We start from the raw sequence: 22,530 nt of genomic DNA, 5'->3' as shown, positions 1-22,530 counted from the left end.
CCTGCCAAAGTGGCCAGTCAGGGCCTCCCTGGGTGCTGAGGCCCCGGGCTTGGCTGACGAGAGGAGCGGTGTACCGACACTAGCTTTGCATCTTGCAGGCACTGTGCCCCCAAGCAGGTACCAGGCCTGCCTCTACCTTTCCCCAGCTCTCGGTGGGTCTGCAAAGGATGCTGAGAGACCAGTGCCTACTGCTCACCAGCTTCAATTCCTGGACTGAAGCCTGGGGTGGAGGACCACCCCCACGTGGTGTAGAGAGTGGCTTTGCTGTAGTTTTCAGATACTTTCTGAAGATAAATAAAATAGAGGGACACCCCCACCCCGGGTGGAGCTCAGCCCATCTTGTCCTGTCTCTTCAAGATTCTGTGGATGTTCAGCAAGGAATAGTCTCATGCATATCCTTGAAGAGACCCTATTTCTAATTACCCTCTAAGCCCCTGTGTCCTGGAGAAGGGCGAGTTGGAGAGCAGGGTCCTTTTTGTCTACCTAATCATAGATACTTGAAGATTCTTCAGGACTCTGCCCAAAGTGCCAAGAAGAAAGCTTGTCCTGCTCATGGCCCCAGCATTCCCTGTGCCCGGCCCTAGCAGGGACGAGTAGCCTCAGTTCTGGGGGGCTGGGAGGTGGGCTTCATCTGAGAAGAGCCGTAGGTAAGGCAGCAAGAGGTGTTTATTCAGAGCGGTGAAGCTTACAGCTCAAGGGGCCACAGTGGCGTACCCGGGCTTGCTGGTGGGATTCCGTCTTCCCTTCCCCGTGCCCCTTGGGAGCTCTTCACACCCCGGCAGCAGGGGCTCAGGCTGCAGTGCAGCTGCCCGGGGCAGGGCAGTGGAGAAGGACTCCTCAGAAAGATGGGGATGGAGCTCCAGCACGGAACTGGGGCTGCCATGTTCTTGTTTTCATTTTTCTTTTTCTTTTTTTTTTTAGAAAACAGAAATCACACACTCTTTCACAGTCACGCAGCCCTACACGGGCACCAGGCCAGCGTCCTGGTGAGCGTGGCAGGCACAGGTGGGCAGGAGCCTGTCTGCAGTGGCCGGCCCCCGCCTCAGTCTCAGGCCGAGGTCAGGTCTCAGGAACGGGTTCAGGGCCTCTTCACTTATGCGGGCCTGCAGGGAAGGGGGCGGTCAGAGAAGGGGGCAGGGGAAGGACCTGGCTGCCTCGAGGGCTTGAAATGCTAGTGCCACAAAACCCACGAACAGATGTGTGGGCGGCCAGGGGCCGTGCCCAGGGCAGGAAAGGCTCTGGCCACAGCCCTCTTGGTAGAGGTTGGGCTTGGGGCTGGGAAACAGGGCTTGGGTCTTTTTGCCTACCCAGGGCCCCGCAGGTCTGTCCCAGGGTCATGAGACCAGACACCACGCGGCATGGGTTGCATGTGCCTCAGTCATCAGGCCTGGTGACTTCCTGGCGGGGGGGGGGGGGGGGGGGGAGGGGGGGCCCTGTGTGCGGCCCAGCCCCACCTGCTTTCCTCATCTCTCCTGGGAGCTGGACTCCTCCCCCTCCGATGTCCCTGGGCCTCGGCTTTCAGACTCAAGAGGGCAGCCGAGAGCCAGCCGTGGCCCGGGACAGTGGGAACAGGTGGCTTCACCAAGGGAGCCCAGCTTCCCTTTGCACCTCAGGGCGAATCCGACTGCACAGTGGCATGCTGGGGGCTCGGAGCCAGGGACTCTGCCCAGCCTGAGGGCTGTGGACAGCCTTTTCAGTGAGGAAAAGAAGTCTGAACTCCCCAAAGAGGAAAGCGACGCCCCACATCTGGAAGTGGCTACGGGAGCCCTCCCCCTCCCCCCCGCGCCTCAGGGCCTGACTCCCACAGGCCCAGCACTGCTGGTTCCCAGGCAGGAAGCGGAGCGGAGCCCTCCAGGTGCTGTACTGTAACCCGGGGGTGAGTGACGGACGGCTGGGTGGGCGGACCGGTGCCTGCCGGTGCCCTGGAAGGGGGGGGGCCCTGTGCTGTGAGCACCACCTGACCGGCCAGGTCAGCTGTGAGCAGGCTCGGTGGGCCATACTTACAATCGCGCCTGCTTGGACAAGAGGCCGGACGGCTTTTCATTGACATGGTACAGAGGGAAAGGGTCAAATCCACCAATGAAATCAACTGAAAGAAATCAAGACCCAAACAAAACCCAAATGATGGAAAAGATGATAGCATGGAAAACAAGCCAAGGACACCTTCCCGTCTGTGCCACCGAGGGGACCAGAGGGCCCGGGGGAGGCGCAGTGCCGGGCGGCCGGCCAGAAGGCCCGGGTGGGCAGGTGGCAGGCAGAGAAGATGGCCTGGCCCCAGACAGGGCTGGCAGGACCGTATACCAGGCCAGACTCCATGGCTCACCCCATGACCTCCCCAACACCCCGCGTTCACCCTTGAGGCCGCTGCCTCAGGGGTGATGGCTGGCTTTGTGGGCAGAGCACCAGTCCTGGCGGGCTCAGGGCAGTGGGCAAGCAGGGCTCCCGTGGCTCCCTCCTCTGCAGCTGTCTGATGGCTCCTAGGACCCAGAGCACAGCTGCAGGAACGCCGCTGGCCCCAGGAATCAAGCCCTAGCTTAGGGTAGTGTGGGCCCAACTCCCAGGGACAAATTGGCTCTGACGCTGGGGAAGGTCCTATCCACAGGAGCGGAGGGCCATCTCCCTCTGGTGAGACCACTCCGGGATCTCCAGAGTCTTGCCACGTCGGGTTGTAAAGGTCTCAGGGGATGGGAAGGAGAGGGCCCCGTGGGGCTGCCCAGTACTGAGGCCTGAGGGGCGCCTCTGACCAGTAGGCGGCGTGAGCTATGCGCCTGGGCTCGGTCCTTCCTCCCAGGGCAGTTGTGGGGTCTGGGGGGCCTGGCTCCATCAGACAGAAGCCCTTAGGTCTGGGAGGGAGATGGTTGCACCCTAGACTTCAGCTCTTCTCGAGCCTCTGGACCTGAGGCAGGGGTGAGGCATTGGAACAGCAGTGAGGAACTCAGGCCCCGCCCCAGACGGGGACAGGACTCGGAGCTGTCACCACAGCCCAGGGGACCCGGATGTGTCACCGACAGGCTGCGGGGGAAGCGACTCACAGCTGTCTTCTTCCTCTGTAAACACACTGACCACATAGCAGCCGTAGATGAAGCCCAGGAGCTGGAAGACACGGTGGAGCAGGGGTGAGGGCTGCGGGTGAGCGTGCTGCAGTGCCAGGGAAGGGAGCCCGAGGATGGCCCCAGGCGACCCCGCCTCTCCAGGCCTCGGTCTCCCCTCTGTAACAGGAGCACTGATCTACGTTGCCTCCTGAGACCCCAAGCTCCGGAAGGGATCCCCGCCCAGGTCAGCAGGAACACGTGGGCACTTGATGGTCACACTGGCCAGACTCTTGAGCAGAGACGCGGCGAGGCTCCCTTCCTGCACGCAGGAAGCGCGTGAGGTGGCCTGTGCAGTGCCTGCCTACAGAAGCCAGGTCCCCCGGGGCTACGAGCTGAGCTGTCCCACCAGCCCTGGCACACAGCCTGTGTAGGAGCTGCACCTGCTCCTGGCCCACCGGCCGGCGGCGCACATAGACACCATCTCTGCCCAGAGGGTGGAGCAGAAGCCGGCCGTGTGCCCCCTTTCCTGCTCCCCTTCAGGCCTGGTGCTGTTGTGAGCCCCAGGAGACCGTGACTCTGCGTACAGCCCCTCCCCTAACCAGGGAGCGTTCTGGCCCGAGGATGCCATCTCTGCTCTTCTGAGCCCCAACCAAGTCAGGATACACACATGAGATCCGACACCGGCCAGGCAGCCCGGCGCTGGTGCTGAGCGCACACCGAGCAGGCCAGGGAGCCTGCAGACCTGCGGGCTCCTCCAGCGAGAGCCCCGAGGCTGCCGGACCCGTGACCCGGCGGAGGCTGCTGAAGGCCGACTCAGCACCTTCCTGATCCTTGCGTCCCCCTCTGCCTCCTGCCCCATCAAGTCTATGCCAAAAGGACCCATATTGGACGGGAATGGCAGCCCGAGCCCTGAGAGGCCGGTGGCTCCCTAAGGAGACACAGTGGGAAGGGGACATGGCCACGGCTCTGGCGCCGCCCGCCTGCTGCTGTCCACTGCCCGGAGTGCCTGAGGGACTAAGGTAGTCCAGTTCTGTCCTCTCAAACTGTGGCTCCTCAGTCCAGGGCCAGAGAGCCCCCGGCCAGGTCAGATGTGGACGAGCGGCAGCAGCTCAGTGGGTCCAGGCTGGGGTTCTGGAAGCTCGGTCGGCAGCTTCTGTGATCTGCACAGGTCAGGGGCAGCAGCCAGGACAAGCACAGGTCGGAAGCAGGATGCTGTCTGCCTGGGGAGTGCATGCTCCTCCTTTCTACGGGCAGCAGAGCCAGAGGCCGGCATCTGGGCAGTCTTTGCCCTCACCCGACAAGCAGAACAAAGCACTGGAAAGGGGCTTGAGCGGCCTGGGCAGTGGCTTGTGCTTCAGTCCTCCGGGGCTGGAGGCCAGGGAGGCAGCAAGAATGTGCGTGCCCACGTCCTCACCTCGTGCTTGAGCACGCCTCTTATTTGGGAACATAGGCTCTGCAGGGTATTAAGATAAAGTTCAACGGAGCTGGGGGTGTCCTAATTCCATCCCGGCCTGTGCCTGCGGGATGTGACCAGCCTACAGAGGGGCCCCCGCGCGTGGAAGTCCTGTGCTCAGTACCTGCTCATCAGCCTCTTCTCCTACCATCTGCTCTTCCTGGGGAGATGAGAACTTGTGCCACCTCCCTGAGACTCTGGGAGGCAGAGGCCTGAATCTCATGAAGAGTAAACAAGGAGCCATCCAGACCCACGGAGCAGCCTCAACCGGCCGGGCTCCACCCAGCCCTGTTGAGCACCACAGCATCAGAGGCTGTGGCTGTGGCTGGTTCCGAGCCCACTGGGGGGGGTGCTTCTTGGAGCCCACTGGCGGTCCCTTGGCCTCTTGGGATGACAAGGAGGCCAATGTCCAACACAGAGGAAAGCTGGTCCTTCTGCGCGCAAGGAAGGACCGGAGCCTGGAGGAGTCCCAACCCCACACCCTCCCCAAGCCTCCCCCTGTCTGCTGGCTCTGACCCCATACTCACAGCCCCCAGGATCTGCAGACCGCTGTGCAGAGCCTCCACATAGCTGTGCTCCAGGGCGCAGAGACCTCCCGACACCAGGGCCTGGTCAGGCTGGACCCCGAGGCCCGCCGCAGCCTTCTCCTCACGTGCACGCACACAGCCTAGCCCGTGTTCGCGCCACCAGGAGCGCTGCCGGGACAAGTTGAAGGTGAGGAGCTCACTGTCCTGAGGAGGGGGGTGGGGGGGGGACAGGTTAGCACCGAGAGGCAGCGTCACCCACCCCCCGGCCTGGCACAGAGGAGCCCCTCGTGGCCCAGCCCGTCCGCGGAGGCTGCAGCGACAGAGCTGCTCCTCTGTGGGAAGCGCCCGGCCCTCGCACCCCTCTTCCAGGAAGGCCCTAGGACTTGCTCTCTGGGGCTCAGACCCTCCCTCGCCCCTCCTTCAAGCATTTGGCCTCCTGTCAGTCTCTCTGACTGCGCCCCAGGTGTGTGGGCCCCCTCAGAGCAGTCACGATCCAGCTCCCCCTCCAGCCTTGCGCCCCAGGCAGGGAGCCAGGCACAGCCCGGGTTCGCCCGGCTGGCACCTCCGCTGCAGGGGAGCAAGGCTGCCAGGGTCTGCTGTCTGCTCCGGCAGGCCCTGCGGCTGGCCAGGGCAGGGTGAGGTCTGCTCGGCCTGCACCCGGCTCTGCCCAGCCCCCTCGGCCCCGCCCACCCACACACCTCTGCCAGGCTGGCCTCGGCCCTGCCCTCAGCCCCACCTCCTCCCAGACGCCACCCAAGTTCCAGTCCCCCTTTCTCACAGAAAGCCCTCCTGCAGATTCCCACAGTGCCTCCCCAGCCGCTCGCCGCAGCACCCGTGCCAGCCAAGACAGTCCTGGTGCCGAGAACCAGGCTGTGAGCTGAGCAAGCCCCTGCCCGTGGGGAGATGCACAGCCAGCGGGCAGTCCCACACTGGCAGCAGCCCCAAGGGGGTACCGTTCCCATCCTCACTCACCTTCGACAGGCCCCCCACTTCCAGGTAGAAGCAGATGATGAAGACGTTCCAGGTGATCCAGACAGCTGCCCACACAATGTACTAGGGAGAGGAGACAGGTGGGGGCACAGGTTGAGCCTCGTAGTGTGGGGGCGCGGGCCCCTGCAGAGGGGGGGATGGGCCCCTGCAGAGGGGGGGATGGGCCCCTGCAGAGGGGGGGGATGGGCCCCTGCAGGGGGGGGCGGTCCCCTGCAGAAGGGCCCATGAGCACCCCCGGCCTGACGGCCCCATGGTGCTTGGCTTGGAAAAGCACACTCTGAACAGGCAATAGAGTCCCTGGCAGGCTTTCCACACTGCCACTGAGCGTAGGACTCCACCCCACCTGGGCCCCACCTGGGCCCCCCCCCCCCCCCGGCCACGGTGCACTAGGGAGCACAGGAAGGCAGGGACAGGGCCGTCCCAGTCCTGGCTAGCCTGGGATTCACAGTGAGATCCTGCTGCAGAAGGAGGCTGGGGGGGGGGGGAGGGGGGACAGGGCCGTCCCAGTCCTGGATAGCCTGGGATTCACAGTGAGATCCTGCTGCAGAAGGAGGCTGGTGGGGGGGGGGAGGGGGGACAGGGCCGTCCCAGTCCTGGCTAGCCTGGGATTCACAGTGAGATCCTGCTGCAGAAGGAGGCTGGCGGGATATGGAGCACATAGGCAGCAAAGATGGCGCTGGGAGGGAGTTGAGTGGGCAGAGCCTAATTTACTATAGAGCACATGGCCAGCCAAGATGGCTCTGGGAGAGAGTAGAGTGGGCAGACCCCAATTGATCTTCTGATCAGTACCTAACCAGCCCGTGAGGGCTCAGGTGAATGATAGGGTGTGACCTTGACAGTGATTGGTTCCTCTTCCTCCCTTACCATACCACCCACCCTTTTTGTCTTTAAAAGGGGCTGCTCTCTGTTAATAAAGGAGTTTTCTACCTGCTGGGTTTGGCTCCCTGCTGTGTCTGATTGTCTCCTGGGCTGAGGGAGGCTAGGGAACAGTCGAGCGCCGCACTTACCTTTCCTCGGACCCCGTCCGTCTTTTGTGGGATGGACAAAGACCCAACGGGGGGGGGGTACAGGGCCGTCCCAGTCCTGGCTAGCCTGGGATACACAGTGAGATCCTGCTGCAGAAGGAGGTTGGGGGGGGGGGGAACAGGGCCGTCCCAGTCCTGGCTAGCCTGGGATACACAGTGAGATCCTGCTGCAGAAGGAGGCTGGCGGGGGGGGGGGGGGGGGACAGGGCCGTCCCAGTCCTGGCTAGCCTGGGATTCACAGTGAGATCCTGCTGCAGAAGGAGGTTGGGGGGGGGGGGGGAACAGGGCCGTCCCAGTCCTGGCTAGCCTGGGATACACAGTGAGATCCTGCTGCAGAAGGAGGCTGGGCGGGGAGTGGGGGAGGAAGGAGGGAGGGAAGGACCAGGTTGCTGTGGCTAGCCTCAGCAGAGACTGTGGCCTACAGCGCTCACACAGGGAACACCTGATCCGCTGCAAAAAGGACTCAGACCCGGCACAGCTGTGCGTAAGTCAGCGCACAGCATGGGCTGGGACCCAATCATCACGGAACACTGGGCAGGTGCCGGGCGCCCCATCTGTGAGCACAGGCCACACCCTCACCTGTCCAGCTTCTGAAGCAGTGAATATGCTAAGGGCCTGGGCACTGGATGCACACGGCTCCTCCTGGAAGCAGTCGCTGAAAAAGCGACGTGAAACTGTAACCACTCCGTATGCCACCTTTATAAAACAATTTTTAAGAAGGGAAAAAAAGGGCTGGGAAGGTGGCTCAGGGGTAGAGGGCTCGCCTTGCATGCATGAGGCCCTCAGCACCACATCAGCAGAAACGCCAGAAGTGGCGCTGTGGTGGTAGAAAGCTAGCCTTGAGCTGAAGAGCTGAGGGTCAGTGCCCAGGCCCAGAGTTCAAACCCCATGACCAATACACACACACACACACACACACACACACACACACACGCACGAGAAAAGAAAAGGCTACAAAGTTGGAATTCTAGAGGTCCAGGCAGGGAAAAGTCTGAGCACAGGGTGTGGCTGGCCCTTGCAGTGTGCCCAGTGGCCTCTTGGACAGCAGGAGCCAGCGCTGCCCTCCCCTCGGCCAGCCCTGCAAGCCAGCAGCACCGGGGACTCACCGCCACTATGTAGCGTGGCCGGTACTGGATGGTGCCGAAGAGCCCCAAGATGACCATGACGATGTGGACAAAGTTCGCCAGGATGGGCGCCCACTGGTAGCCCAGGAAGTCAAACACTTGCCTCTCCAGGGCAGTAACCTAGAAGGAGTCATGCACGAGAGAGCTACGTTAGATGGGCCACCGATTCTGACGTGGTCCTTATGCTCAGGCTGGTGCTGGAATTCTTCAGACAAGACCCTTCAAGTCTACCTGGCCCACCATCGCCACTGAGGATTTCCTCCCTTGAACGCCCTCCCCCCTCTCTCTCGCCCTCCACTCCCCATCTGAAGAATGGGAGTACCCAGTGAGGGGGCCCAACAAAGAGGAAGCACGGACTCCACAAGCCACTCAGGCCCTGTAGGGCTTGTACGGGGCGCTGGCCAGCAGCGGCCGGAGCCTCACTGAGTCCTGGGGGAATGAACAGCTCCCGTTTGCCAGCTCGGTGGAGCTCTGGGGATAGCAGGGGCTAAGACAGCTCTTGTCCTGGCACGGCTGGCCTCTCTTCACTCTGGGACAGCTCTGGACCCTGGCCCTTCAGGCCAGCAGAGAGTGACCAATAGGAAGGAAGGGATGACATGCAACCATTCTTGGGGAACCCCGTTTCTTGGAGGAAGCCAGCTGAAAAGAGCGTTCACCCCTCACCCACACACCACCCACCCACACCCCTCATTCACCCCTCACCCAGCCACCCACACACCACCCACCCACACCCCTCTTTGCAGGGCTCCACACACCACGCACCCCGCACCCCTCCTTCAGCCCACGTGCAGGTGTAGGACCGCGCGCTGAGCGGGAAGCCGCCTGGGGCTGAGCCAGGGCTGAGTGCCCCAGATGCCACTGGGCGTCCAGCATCCGTGCGGGGAGGGCATCCCACACTAGATGTCCTAGGGGGCAGCTGGGTGAAGGGCAGCCTCCCACCCCCACAGGGCGGGGCGGGCTCTGCGGCTCCGTCCCACCCTGGGCCAGCTGGCCACCAGCACTGACCCCTAACCAGGGCCTCGTCCTTCCTCCGCCTGGCCCCTCCTCGCCGCTCGGGGCCTCGTCCTGGAGCCTCCGCAGGTCCCCAGGAACAGCTGCGGTGGGCATTCCCTCCGGGCTGCCCTATCTCAGGAGAGGCCCACCCCACCCTTCCCTTTTGGGAGGCAGCCATGGAGAGGCCTGCCGGTGGGAGGAGGAGCAGAGGGGCCACCAGCACCAGGAACTGTCCAGTGGCATCAGTCTTCCCTGATGCCCTTACCCACCTCAGAACACCCCTACCCACCGCCCTACCCCCCACTGAGTCCCCCCACCACCACCCAGCGCCCATACCTGTTACCCCCACAGCACTAAGGTCCACACCCACTTGCTGGCCCCACACAGGGGCTATTCTGCATCTTGCAGCTGTCTGCACCTAGAGCGTCTCTATGCACCAGGTTCCTATCACTATAGACACGCCCTGGTCTCCTGGGAGAGATGTCCCTGAGCACAAGGGGAACCCCTGAATTGTAGTGGCTGAGCAACTCCTTACAAGGCCATTCTCAGGACCCAGAGTCAGCTGGTCAGCTAGTCAGGGGCTGCTTGGCCCAGCCTCCTGTTCCTGCCAAGCTGACTGAACACAACAAGGAGAGAGAGGGATGCAAGAGGTTCACGGGGTACCGGCTCCCCACTGTGCACCAGCTGCCAGGCTATGATGCTGTCCACTGAAGCTGCTGACTGCTCCAGGCCGCAGCTCGAGCTCAGCCCCCTCCTCACAGATGCCTAGAGTGAGGCCTGACCCAAGGAGCACTTCCCAGGCTGCGGGACAGATCTACACAGACAGGAGCGCTTCCCAGGCTGCGGGACAGATCTACACAGACAGGAGCGCTTCCCATGCTGTGGGACAGATCTACACAGGAGCGCTTCCCAGACTGCAGGACAGATCTACACAGGAGAGCTTCCCAGGCTGCAGGACAGATCTGCACAGACAGGAGCGCTTCCCAGACTGCAGGACAGATCTACACAGACAGGAGCGCTTCCCAGTCTGCAGGACAGATCTACACAGACAGGAGCGCTTCCCAGTCTGCAGGACAGATCTACACAGACAGGAGCGCTTCCCAGGCTGCGGGACAGATCTACACAGGAGCGCTTCCCAGACTGCGGGACAGATCTACACAGGAGCGCTTCCCAGGCTGCAGGACAGATCTACACAGACAGGAGCGCTTCCCAGTCTGCAGGACAGATCTACACAGACAGGAGCGCTTCCCAGGCTGCGGGACAGATCTACACAGGAGCGCTTCCCAGACTGCGGGACAGATCTACACAGGAGCGCTTCCCAGACTGTGGGACAGATCTACACAGAAGCGCTTCCCAGACTGCGGGACAGATCTGCACAGGAGCGCTTCCCAGACTGCGGGACAGATCTACACAGACAGGAGCGCTTCCCAGGCTGCAGGACAGATCTACACAGACAGGAGCGCTTCCCAGGCTGTGGGATAGATCTACACAGACAGGAGCGCTTCCCAGGCTGTGGGATAGATCTACACAGGAGCGCTTCCCAGACTGCAGGACAGATCTACACAGACAGGAGCGCTTCCCAGGCTGTGGGACAGATCTACACAGGAGCGCTTCCCAGGCTGCGGGACAGATCTACACAGAAGAGCTTCCCAGGCTGCGGGACAGATCTACACAGGAGCGCTTCCCAGGCTGCGGGACAGATCTACACAGACAGGAGCGCTTCCCAGACTGCGGGACAGATCTACACAGACAGGAGCGCTTCCCAGGCTGTGGGACAGATCTACACAGGAGCGCTTCCCAGGCTGCGGGACAGATCTACACAGGAGCGCTTCCCAGGCTGCGGTCAGACCCACACTGGACGCTTCCCGGGTGTTCATGGGAAAGAAGGCCAACTTTTCAAATGATTCAGAAAAATGTCACTGTGGCGGCAGTGCATGAAGGGGAATGAGGCCCCGGCGCAGGTGAGTCCCAGGTGACGCGGCCGCTGTGGCATTCGCACCCCAGCAAGAGCTGATGGAGAACAAGCCGTGGCTGGGGCCCCGGAGCCCGCAGGTCTGTCCTCGCTGGACCTCACAGCATCTCTTCCTTGTGTTGCTGAAGAAGCCTGCTCTTTGTCCCGCCTCTGCCGTAACCCTGACAGCGTGGACCACAGTCCTGACCTGGCCCCACCCCCACAGGCAGACCACGGAGGGCCTGTCCCTGCCGGCCAGGCAGACGTGGACAGGTGCTGGACAGGCACGTTCACACCACCCCTGTCCAACCAGATCTGAGGCTCACAGCCACAAGTGCCAGGGGGAGCTCACCTGCCCGGGCCTCCATGCTGGCCACAGAAACAGTCCCTGGGACAGCCCGGGCAGGACGGCCTGAGGAGGACCCGGGGCTGCTTTTCCTGTGGCTTCAGAAGAGTGAGGGGCACCTGCCTGGGCTGCACATGGGCCCTGTGTCTGCATAAACACCCGCAGGAGTGGGGGGCATGCCTGCACCCACGCAGGGCGGGACAGGCCGCCAGGCAACCGGGGCCTGAGGGGCTTCTGACCCTGCTGTTCCCAGACTTGTCCATGGGTGTTTTTCTAACTTTTTTTTTAAGGGAAAGATTTTCTGTGATCTGCTGAAGTCCAGAACTGGCCCCTCCTCCGGCTCTGCTCCACGGTGCCCCCAGGCCTGGAAGGCCAGCTCACCAGGGCTCAGTGAGCTCACGGGGTGGGGCTGAGGGTGTCTGGAAGTGCCAGGACTGCTGTGGAAGGGCTGGAGCCTACACACACAGCCCCCTCTGGGAGCCGCGGCGCTGCCCTTCATACAACGCCCAGCACCTGGGGGCTCTGTCCCAGCCCCTCACTCAGGTGAGGGGCCTTGTCCACTGGCCTCCTCCCCAGTCCTGGGGAGTCCTGGTCTCCAGCGATGGCAGGCCTCACTCTGGGCCCACCCAGGCAGAGGGGCCTTCCGTCCCCCACACTCCATCCAGAGCCGGGGACCTGTGTGCCAGGCAGCGCACACCGGCCAGGGAGGGGCGGTGACCCAGGGCAGAGTCCACGGCCTGGAAGGAGCCACGCATCAGCGTCACTCTCCAGGACATCTCCCCAGTGCCCCGAGGAAGCACGCAGGCAGACGGTTCTCACTTAGGAAGTTTGGCATTTCCCTGTCTTGCCAAGAGCCCTGGCCCTGGGCAGTGAGGGCAGGAAGGACTGAGGCTGCACGCCAGGCTCCTGCGCACCTGGGACCCCAGGATCAGAGCCGGTAATTCCACACTTAGGCACGGGCAGGCGCAGGCTCCATGGGTTCTGCGGGCACACGTGCAAGGTGTGGGGAGAGCAAAGATCTGGGGTGGGAGGCGGGGGCCCCACCAGAGGGGCACACACATGGCTGACAAGTTGTGTCTACACCCAGAACGAATTCAATATCCAAACCCAGGCCTCACCTTCCTGCCTGGAGGACACTAAGCACTGGGTAGGGATGTCTGCCCTCCCTGAGACCGACGGAGAGGATGGCAGGAGAGGGTTAATGAGGCAGCACTCCGCTCACAGGGTCTCCCTGGAGTCTAGGAGGCCCAGGTGGAGGGGCAGACCCGCCTTGGAGATGGGGGTGGCGGGAGGGGGGGCAGGGTCATCCCTGAGCCAGGGCCGCCAGAGACTCTTGGTGGTCCCATGGCCATCCACGATCATGAGGCTCTAGTGGCCCTACAGAACCCCACCCTAAACCCTTTGCAGCCCGGGGCTCCTCTGTCTCTGCCTGAGAGCAGAAGGCGGGCTGTGAACGGGTCTAGCATCAGCTGGCTCAGTGCCTGCGGAGTTCACACTGTTCTCCAAGGCTGCTTGGGCTTTTTGTCCTTGTAACTTGGTAACAAAACTCTCACGCTTGTCCGAACAAGGTGGGGGGGGGGTGGGGGGAGGCCGGGCCTCTCCCCCAGCAGAGACCAAAGTAGTGTTCCTCCCAGAGCAGAGGAGGGTGGACAGTCCCCAACGGCCCCCGGGCCAGGACAAAAGGCCTTTGACAACTCCCCGCTGCATTCCGGCTGCGGCCCTAATAGACGCAGCCAGGGACAAGGTCTGCCTGGTCCCTGAAGCTGGCCTGGATGAGACACTAGCCTGGCAGAATCCGTCCAGGGAAGCCCGGCTGCCCTTCAGCCAAGAGGCCTCTTTCCTTCTCAGCTGGGACCCAATTTCCCAGGTCCTGCCACAGATCCCAACAGTCGGCCATAAAACCCCCACGGGACCGAGCCCCGTTTCTCCTGCCTCATCCCAGACACTTGTCGACCCCAGATGCGTCCTCGCCAAATTCCACACACTGAACCCAGAGTCAGCGCCCATCTACCCTGGCGAGGCGGGACGCCAGCCCTGGGGGACAGCTGGGCCCAGCCCGAGCCTTCCCAGACCGAAAACGGCTCCGAGGCTGGCGAGCCCGGCCCGCGCTCCTCCCCGCGCCCCGCCAACCACACCGCTCCGCAGCTCTTCCCTCCGGGCGGCCGAGGCACGGCGTCCAGACGGGGCCCACGCGCAGCGGCCCGGGGACAGGACCCCAGACCCAGGCCCTCCATCAGCATCTCCGCGAGGCTCCGCACGCGGGCGTGCCGCGCCTCCCCGGGCTCACAGACGGCGGGGCGGCGGGGCGGCGGGGCGGCGGGGCCGGGGCGGCGGGGCGGCGGGGCGGCGGGGCGGCGGGGCGGCGGGGCGGCGGGGCCGGGGCGGCGGGGCGCTCGGCGGCTCCCCCTCGGGAGCGCCCTCCACCTCGGGCCGGTCTCGCGCACGGAGCCTCGCGGCGCCTCCGCTGCCCCGCGCCCGTCGGGCCGCACGCGGCCCTCGTCCCGCCCCGGGCTGACAGCGCGGCCCGCCGAGGGGGCTGCCCGGAGGCTCCGCTCGGGTCGCGCCCCGCACCTGCGCGGCCTCCCCCGACGCCCCCCGCGGGCGGCCGGGGAGCAGACGCGGGGCGCGGGCCGGCCGTCGTCCCGCGTGGTGTCCGCGGGTGGCGCGCCCCGGCGGGCGGGCGGAGCGGCCGCACTCACCAGCTGCAGGACGCAGAGCGCGAGGAGCGTGCAGCGGCCCGAGCAGCAGCCCATGGTGCCTGCGCCGCGCGCCCGCGCCTCCGCCGCCTGAGTGGGCCGGGGCTGGGCCCCGCCCCCCGCCCCCGGTCGGTCCCGTCCCCCGCCCGGCCCCGCCCCCGGCCCAGAGCCCCGGCCTCACCCCCCCCACCGACCCTCACCCCGCCCCGCCCCGCCCCCGGCCCAGAGCCCCGGCCTCACCCCCCCCACCGACCCTCACCCCGCCCCGCCCTCGGCCCAGGTCCCCGCCTCACCCCCCCCACCGACCCTCACCCCGCCCCGCCCCGCCCTCGGCCCAGAGCCCCGGCCTCACCCCCCCCCCACCGACCCTCACCCGCCCCGGGGCTGCCCCGCCCCGCCCCCGGCCCAGGTCCCCGGCCTCACCCACCGGCCAAGACCCTCAGCCCCGCTCACAATCGCCCCGCCCCCCGCCCAGGCCCCCCCGGCCCCGCCCCCGGGTCGCGCTCTGCCCGTCCTTCCCCGTCCCCCCACCCCTCCCCGAATCGTCCCCGCCCCCAGTCCCGGCCGGGGACCCCGCTGAACCGGGCAGACCCCGCCTCCGGCCTGGCCCCGCCTTCCCGCGGGTCCCGCAGCGCTGACCCCGCCCGCGTTCCTGCCCGGCCTCCCCTCGGGGTAACAGCTGAGCCACGTCCTCCCCACCTCCCTCCCCGCGACCCTCGTGGGTGGGGGGGAATGACAAGACCCGTCTTAAAGGGGCGGCGGCGGCACGGTGCGTCAGCCCTAACCTGCACCCCTCTCACCAACCTCTCTCTGACCTGGAGTGGACGCACCCTCCTGCCCCGCGGCCACAGCGAGTTCCCAAGGATTTGGGCTGGTGGCCAACAGCTGGCGGGCAGCAGGGTGAGAGGTGGGGAGCAGTCAGCAGGGAAGATGCTCCAGACAGCTCCTCCAGGCTGGTGCAGGGCGCGGATTCCAGAGATTCTGGAGAGGAGTCATTCCACCCAGCCAGGAGGCCCTCCCTCCCCGGCTGCCAGGAGAGCCAGCATTCTGGTGGGTGTGGAGAGCCTGTCCCCTCAGTAGGGCTGGGCCAGGCTGGCTGGGCCGGGCCTGGGCAGAGATGGGGCCACCGGTGGCATTTGTGGATCCTGAGGCCTTCCTGTCCATGGGGAGTCGTTCGGTGACCAGCACAGGGCTGAGGGGCTCTTTGCAGCACCATCAGTGGGCATGGGGGCCTGGCCACCTGGGAGGGCCTGTGCCAGGCAGGGTGGATGTTAGGGGGCATGCCGCGGCCACAGCGTGCTCTCTCAGTGTGACAACCACACACACACACACACACACACACACACACACACACGACAGTGTCTCCCAGGTCAACCCTGTGCTTGTACAGGGTGAGTTCAACATCACAAAACAAAAAAAAAGGTCATGTCCACGGCTGAGCGGCACAGCCGGGGCCGGCGTGGCTGCAGTGGCCTCCACTATGCAGTGTGCGCCCCTCAGGTGCGTTTTCACACCTGCCACCCCGGGCAGGCCCGGCCTCCACGGCACCACTGTCAGTCAGAGGTACCGGTGCTTCCCTGTCTCTGTGTCCCTGGCCGCCACAGGACCGGGCTGGCATCTGAGATGTGGTGGGGCCCATCTGAGCCTCTGGCAGCTCAAGTCTGGGCTCTCCAGGTCTCCTCCAGATAGGAGGCACCCTCAGACTCTCGTGCCCGGTAACACCCCGGGAAGGTCCTGCCAGGACTCTGCAGGGCCCACCCTGTGAGGCGAGGGTCCTCCAGTGGACAGGAGGACAGACATGAACAGAGTGGGGTCTTCCGTAGATACATCATGGTCCGGGGACTGCCAGCCCCAGGGCCTTGGTGCCCGTCTGGGAAGCTGCCTCTCCGTCCAGAGCAGGGGGCTTCCACGGGGGCTTTTGGGCTGCGACTGACCGGGAGTTCAATCAACTGAGGTCATGAAGGAGCACGGAAAGTGTGGACCCAGGGACTGTGTGAGGTCTTGGCCCCCTCACGCTGTCCCTACCGCCCAGCCTCATCCCCTCCCCTCTTGTACGTCCTGGTTACATTGTGACCAGCCATTCTGTGGGAGTGGCAGTGAGCAAGTATTAGCACCAGGGCACGTGGATTGGACACGCAGGGACCAGAAGCTGCATGCTTGTCCAGCGTGCTTGCTTACCACCCCTTGGGCCAAGTAATCTGATCCTAGATTTCAGACAAGGCAGCCGTCTCAGGGAGCTCACATCACTAGGAAGAGGAGGACACGGACAAGGACGAAGTGAGGAGAACTGAGCTCCAGATTGAGTGACATCTTCAGACCTTTGCTGCCACCAGGATTTCACAAGTTGCAAGTGCTGAGCAGGCCTGGGCTTCCATGGGGCTCCTGGGGCCTGTGTAGATTCTTCCAGCACAAGTGTGGAATCACTGGGTGCTGGGAGCGACCTGATGCGCAGAGTGGAGCCCACACCAGACAACGCGGAGGCTGCAAAGCAACATGAGTGCCGACGCTAGCCTGGGTGCCGTAGGTGTGGGGTGGGGCCCAGTGTGGGCCAGTAAGGCAGCCAGGAGTCCCTGCCCCGCAGCAGGGCTCACGTACCCCCACGCCTGAGAGCCCGCCCCCGAACTTGCAACATTCCCCTGGGATCTCATCTTTTATCTCAGCAACTCAAGGATCAAAGAAGAAAGCAAAGCATGTGGAGTTGGATTTCTATCAACAAGATTGCCATCTAAGACACTGATGGGAGGGGTGAGGCATGGGTTTGGAGGGCACCAGGTGCAGGGCACGGCACTGAGGCCTTCCCCAGGACCTGGACTGGGGCCGTGGGCTGCGGCCTGAGAGCAGCTAAGCCTCTATGTGCAAGTGAGGTTCAGCACAGCTGCATGTTCCGGAAGGGCCCGGCGGCAGGACTGCGTGGGCTTGTCCAGAGATGCCTGTTCCGCGAAGACCATGCGTGGGCCTGGAACTGGCCAAGCCGCTCTGATGTCCCTGTCATGTCCTCTGTCCAGACCCCGGTCCCTCACACCCTGTTGACAGGAAGTCTGTGGACTGGGCGGGGGGTGGGGGCTGGGGGGGGCGGAGAGGCAGGCCCTTCTCCATCAGGACCCTGTTCTTCTGTTCCCCATCCAGAGATTGAAGGCCGCAGACCAGCAGCCTAATCCAAGTGGACATACGGCAGCTTAAGTTCTCTTCAGAGGCATAGCGAAGCCATTTCAGACACCCATGTAGTGGAAGTTTCCATGGGACACCGGTTGCGCAAAGCTAGTGTGTGCTTGCTTGGCCTCATCATCGCTAAGAAAATGAAGTTACAGCAGGGGGGGCAACGACTCTGCTCATGACACCACAAAGACAGACGGCTGGATGGCGGTGGCCCGGGAGAGGTGGTAAGAAGCAGGCATGCAGCAGGCACTGGTGACCAGTGCCTAGACTCCTAGCTACCCAGAAAGCTCAGGTCTTGGAACCGTGGCTTGGAATCAGTCCAGGCAGATAATTCCAAGAGTTGCTTATCTCCAGACAACTAGCAAAAAACCAGAAGTAGAGGCATGGCTCAAGTGGCAGAATACCAGACATGAGCAAAAAAGCCCAGCGAGAGGCCCTGAGGTGAAGCTCCAGGTGTGGTAATAAATGCCTATAACCTCAGCCTTTGGGAGGGAGAGGCAGGAAGATCATGAGTTCAAAGCCAGCTCAGGCTACATGGTGAGACAAAAGGAAAAAAAATGCAAATGTAGACCCTCAGTGTGGTAGCATCCTATGGCTTGGAGCGTCAAGGGAGATGGTACAAGGTGGTTTCCGGGCTTTCCACCCACAGAGAAAAAACTGCCAGGGGGCTGACAGTTAAGGATTCTCTGGCTGGACCCTGGTGACTCCTGCCTGCAACCTTAGCTACTCAGGAGGCTGAGGCCTGGACAACTAGCTTGTAAGCCAGCCCTAGCAGAGAAGTCTCAGAGACTGTCTGTAATTAAGCAGCAGAAATGCTACATTGCCCCAGTTCCAACACCAGTGCGTGGGGACACTGAGTGATGAGGAAAGCCATGGTCCATGCATGGAAAGAGATGTCCAGCAATGATAGCCATGGCATGATGGCAGTCCTACAGTGGGCATCACGATGTCAGACATGATCCAGTCTGTGCGTGTGCGTGTGCGTGTGCGTGTGCGTGTGTGTGTGTGTGTGTGGTAAACCTAGTCCTAGCTCACTGCCAGTCATATAAAGTGGTAGCACATACAATCAGGTATCTGCTAAATGCCATTGTTTACATGCCTGTTTTTATTGTTATTTTAGCCGTATTCTGCTGAATAAAATGAAATACTCCCTGTAAAACAGATTGCCGTGTGGTGCGGGCAGCTGCTGCCCGCCCTCCTCATGTTGCTGAATCCCTTGGCCACACCAAGAGGCCCCAGCCAGAGCCTGAGATGGGTGGAGGCACTCTGCTGTCTGCAGGGCATTGCCTGAGGACACACGTCTCAACATGTACCCTGTCGTGAATGCAGATAAAACATTTGGGACAGGGCCTTCCAAACTGCTGGCCAGGACATCTCGGAGGGCTCTGACCGGGGGACCACCCACCCCCCAGCCCCAGGAGGGCCACAGGCAGGGTGCGCTGGGGCTGTGGATGACTCCTCAGACTCAGCCCACCCCCATGAGGGAGCTTCTTGTTAGTCATTTGCTAGGGCCTGCTCTGGGGGAAGGGATGCAGTGCCCCGGGGTGAGCGTGTGGCTGGGCGAGCCTCCGTGGTGATTGAGGAGAGGGTGCAGGCCTGCCTGTAGCTGTCCTCTGGCTTCTCCACACCAGGCTGCTGTGTGGTGGGCTCACAGGTAGGCCAAATAATAGGCGATCCCTGATAGGAACTGTGGTCATCTCCTCCCTATGTCTTCCTCAGACTGACTCGGGGCACATGAGCCTTCCTGCAGGCTCTTTCCTCTGTCACCTCTTCCTCTGGTTATCACACACACACACACACACACACACACACACACACACGAGCCCAGGCCACCCCATCCCATGCCTGCTCAGGGGACAGGAGCGCAGACACCAGCCAGGAAGGCAACTGCTCCGATGCCCTTGACTGGAGAAGGGCTCTTGGGTGCAGTGAAGGTCATCTTCCCCAACGGCGTGAGCTGTGGGAGGGGTGCACATGGAGGGTGGAGGAGGAAGGGAGTCCTGGCTAGCCAGCCAAAGCACCTAAACAAAACCCGGGTGAGCCACCCTGGTGAGTTACAACCCTATGAGCCACCCTGTGAGCCACATGCAAGCGTGTGTGCAAGCATGCGTATGAGCATGTGTACACAGTGTGTGTTGGTGCATGCACAAATTGCTGAGTAAGCTACCCTCACCAGGCCTAGCTCTTTCCTCAGAGCCCGCAGGCTGCTGGGGGCTGGGGGCCTTGGGGGAGCTCGCCGGGCCCAAGAGCTGTGCTCAGGCCCCATCGCTGTTACGTGCATCTGGAATACAACCTCTAGGGTTCTCCCTCTGCCTCTCAGGCTTCAGCAAGGGTTTATTGTAATTACAGGATCGCAGTAGGGAGAAATAGAAACAAGAAACACTTCTTGCTCCCCAGGCAGGAAATGGGAGTTAATGCGCCCCCCCCCCCCGCGCCCAGGGTTTTGGCCTTCACAGGTGCCCAACCCAGGAGTGCAGTGCCACAACCTCGCTTCCACTGGGCAGCGCTGCCTGGAAGTCTTGGCTCCACTGCTCGTTTGTTCTTAATTTCTTCGCAGTTCTGGGATTGGATTCTGAGCCTCTCCCGTGCCAGGCCCTCACTATCACTAGAGCCACACCCCTAGTCCCCTTTTGATCCAAATTACTAGATAGTCTGCCACTCCTTTCCGGGGGAAGCAGGGATGCCCGTCAGAAGGAATGTGTAGTTGCTGTGCAATGTATCTGGTCCCGGGCTCAGGGCCTGATGGGGAGCCTGCACCCAGGAACAGGTGCACCTACTGGGTCACAACAACCTCCCTGGCCATCGGGACTCCTGCTTAATGCTCAGCAGCTTCGTCCCTGCTCACTCAGTCATTGGACTCTCTAGCTCTACACTCTTCCCCTCGAGATGTTCGTTTTTACTGCGCTGTTACTCTGTACAGGTCTAATAGAGACAACCTGAGCACCTCACAGCAGAAACCACAAAGATACCACATCACTGAAATTAATGGACTGCCCAGCAGTTTTCAAAGAAACATTACAATTTGTCTGTATTTATGTATGTTTTCTTTTTTCTTTTTTCTTTTTTTTTGGGGTCCGGTCGTGGGACCTGAACTCTGGGCCTGGGCACTGTCCCTCAGCTCTTCAGCTCAAGGCTAGCGCTCTACCACTTGAGCCACAGCGCCACTTCTGGCTTTTTGCTTATGTGGTGCTGAGGAATCGAACCCAGGGCCTCATGCATGCAAGGCAAGCACTCTACCACTGGGCCACCTTCCCAGCCCCACAATTTGTCTGTCTTAAGGTGGACTATGGAAATACTCCAAACTGCAGCTAGCCATTTTGTACCATGCATCATGTATTGCTATTTTGGCCTTAATGGACATCTCCTCCCGCTCTCTGTACTGTTGCCACTGCATAAAGTGACACAGTAGAGCCAGAGGCGGTCATGGGAACTCCAGGTGGCAGATCACCTGTCCCTGGAGAAGCCACACCTCCATCTTAACTCTGGGGATGAATGCAGCTCCAGACCTCCTAGAGTCATGGAGCCAGCCAGAGGGAGAGAGAGAGACCAGCAGACAAACACACACAGACACAGATGGCTGGGTGAGGAGGCGCGGTGACCTGTTTATGATCCCCAACCAGAAAGAGCCTCCGCTGGTGGTCAGAGGTCTGTGTGGCAGTGCCTTCCCAGGAATGCTTTCCGTTTCTCTTTCTCCTCTCCCAGGAAGCCTGCTGTGACTACACAGCTGGTCGTCCTGCCCACCGGAGGGCCACGCCGGCTGGCACTTTCCGCACTTGTGGAGATGCCGCCCAGGCCCACCCATTGCCTTGGCCCCCACCCTTTCTGTACATTTTACTAAGTGGGTGCTCCCTCTCAAGCACGCCCTCTGGGGGTGTGTAAGTGCAAGCAGCTGTAAGGGTGTAAAGAGCCCCTCTAACCAGGGACGAGGGAAATGCCAATCAACTGCAAGGACAGGATTTGGTGCCTCCTGCCTGTCTGTAGTATTAGAGCTCTCATATGGATGGCCCAGCCATTCTGGAAAGCTGTTTGACACTGTTATCAAGTCCAATCTACATCTACGAAATTATCCAGGGGAAACAGACAAAATACTCATAACATTCAAGGCTTTATTCCTAACAGCTTTATTGAGTGGAAAAAATCTAGAAACAGGGGCTGGGAAGATGGCTCAGTGGTAGAGCGCTTGCCTTGCACGCAGGAGGCCCTGGGTTCGATTCCTCAGCACCACATAAGCAAAAAGAAAAAAGCCGGAAGTGGCACTGTGGCTCAAGTGGTAGAGCTCCAACCTTGAGCTGAAGAGCTGAGGGACAGCGCCCAGGCCCAGAGTTCAGGCCCCACGACCGGACCCACCCCCCCAAAAAATCTAGAAACAATCAAAGTGTCTACTCTATGAACAGAGGAGTGCCTGTCCACCCAACGGAAGACCATGCAGCAATAGAGTGAGTAGTGGCCAAACGAGGGGGAATCTGAGCATCATAATGAACTCTTTTGTGTGTGATTCTATTTATATGAAGCTCTAGGCCAGGTAGGGACAGAAATGCAGGGTACGCTCTATTATTCAATGTAGAGGAGACACAAAGGGGTCACGTTTACCAAAACCACTCAGTGAGCTATAAGCTTTATTGAAAGTGGATATTTCCTCAATAAAAATGTATCTTATTTCCAGGAGATGGTGACTCACGCCTGTAATCCTACTTGGGAGGCTGAGCCCTGGAGGAGTGCCAGCCAATTAATGAACAATAAAAGACTGGCGTCCCAAGTGGTGGAGGGCCAGGCTGTAGGAAAGGCCAGTCCCGGAGCTCAAGTGCCACACAAAAAGAAAGAGAAAGAAAGAAAGAAAAAGGTTCTACTGACTAATGAGGGACAGGTAGCAGAGGAAGGCACAAAATAAACACTATCAAAAATCCACCTGCAGATGCCCTCCAGAGACTGGCAGAGTAGAGGCTCGCCAGAGCCTATCTTCACCCAGAGCCTAGGCTTCAAGGGCCTGTGGCCACAGCCAGCTTCCTCTGGGGGAACGATGGTGCCCTCCCATGCACGCCAGGGGAAGGGGGTGGCGAACTCCTGCTGGACACTCCCAACCTGGGCACCCCACACCGGGCACCCCTACACTAGGCATCCTCACACCGGGCACCCCCACACTGGGCACCTTCACATACTGGGCACCCACACACACCAGGCACCCCACACCGGGCACCCCTACACTAGGCATCCTCACACCGGGTACCCCCATACCAGGG

The 22,530-nt window shown here is 61.8% G+C and overlaps 1 protein-coding gene across 5 annotated transcripts; it reads right to left on the bottom strand.

Annotated features, from left to right (window-relative positions):
• Positions 1-657: 657 nt before the first annotated feature.
• LOC138837736 (sodium/potassium-transporting ATPase subunit beta-1-interacting protein 4-like) lies at positions 658-15,018 on the bottom strand. 5 transcript variants are annotated; one of them, XM_070036674.1, is made up of 8 exons: positions 14,953-15,018; positions 8,134-8,271; positions 7,607-7,723; positions 5,985-6,065; positions 5,013-5,216; positions 3,033-3,093; positions 2,005-2,089; positions 658-1,103 (listed from the first exon to the last, which is right to left on the bottom strand). In XM_070036674.1, exons 2-8 carry the CDS (start codon positions 8,188-8,190, stop codon positions 1,094-1,096), a joined length of 615 nt encoding a protein of 204 aa, XP_069892775.1. In that variant the 5' UTR covers positions 8,191-8,271; positions 14,953-15,018; the 3' UTR covers positions 658-1,093. The 5 variants fall into 5 exon arrangements, with proteins under 5 accessions (XP_069892775.1, XP_069892772.1, XP_069892774.1 ...); XM_070036671.1 differs by lacking the exon at positions 14,953-15,018 and adding an exon at positions 14,141-14,213; XM_070036673.1 differs by lacking the exon at positions 14,953-15,018 and adding an exon at positions 14,013-14,075.
• Positions 15,019-22,530: the final 7,512 nt, after the last annotated feature.

Source organism: Dipodomys merriami, unplaced genomic scaffold, assembly GCF_024711535.1.
Source record: "Dipodomys merriami isolate MVZ:Mamm:240054 unplaced genomic scaffold, mDipMer1.0.p SCAF_275, whole genome shotgun sequence".
In the NCBI taxonomy this organism is placed as follows: Eukaryota; Metazoa; Chordata; class Mammalia; order Rodentia; family Heteromyidae; genus Dipodomys; species Dipodomys merriami.
This window is presented reverse-complemented; position numbering and strand designations above follow the sequence as displayed.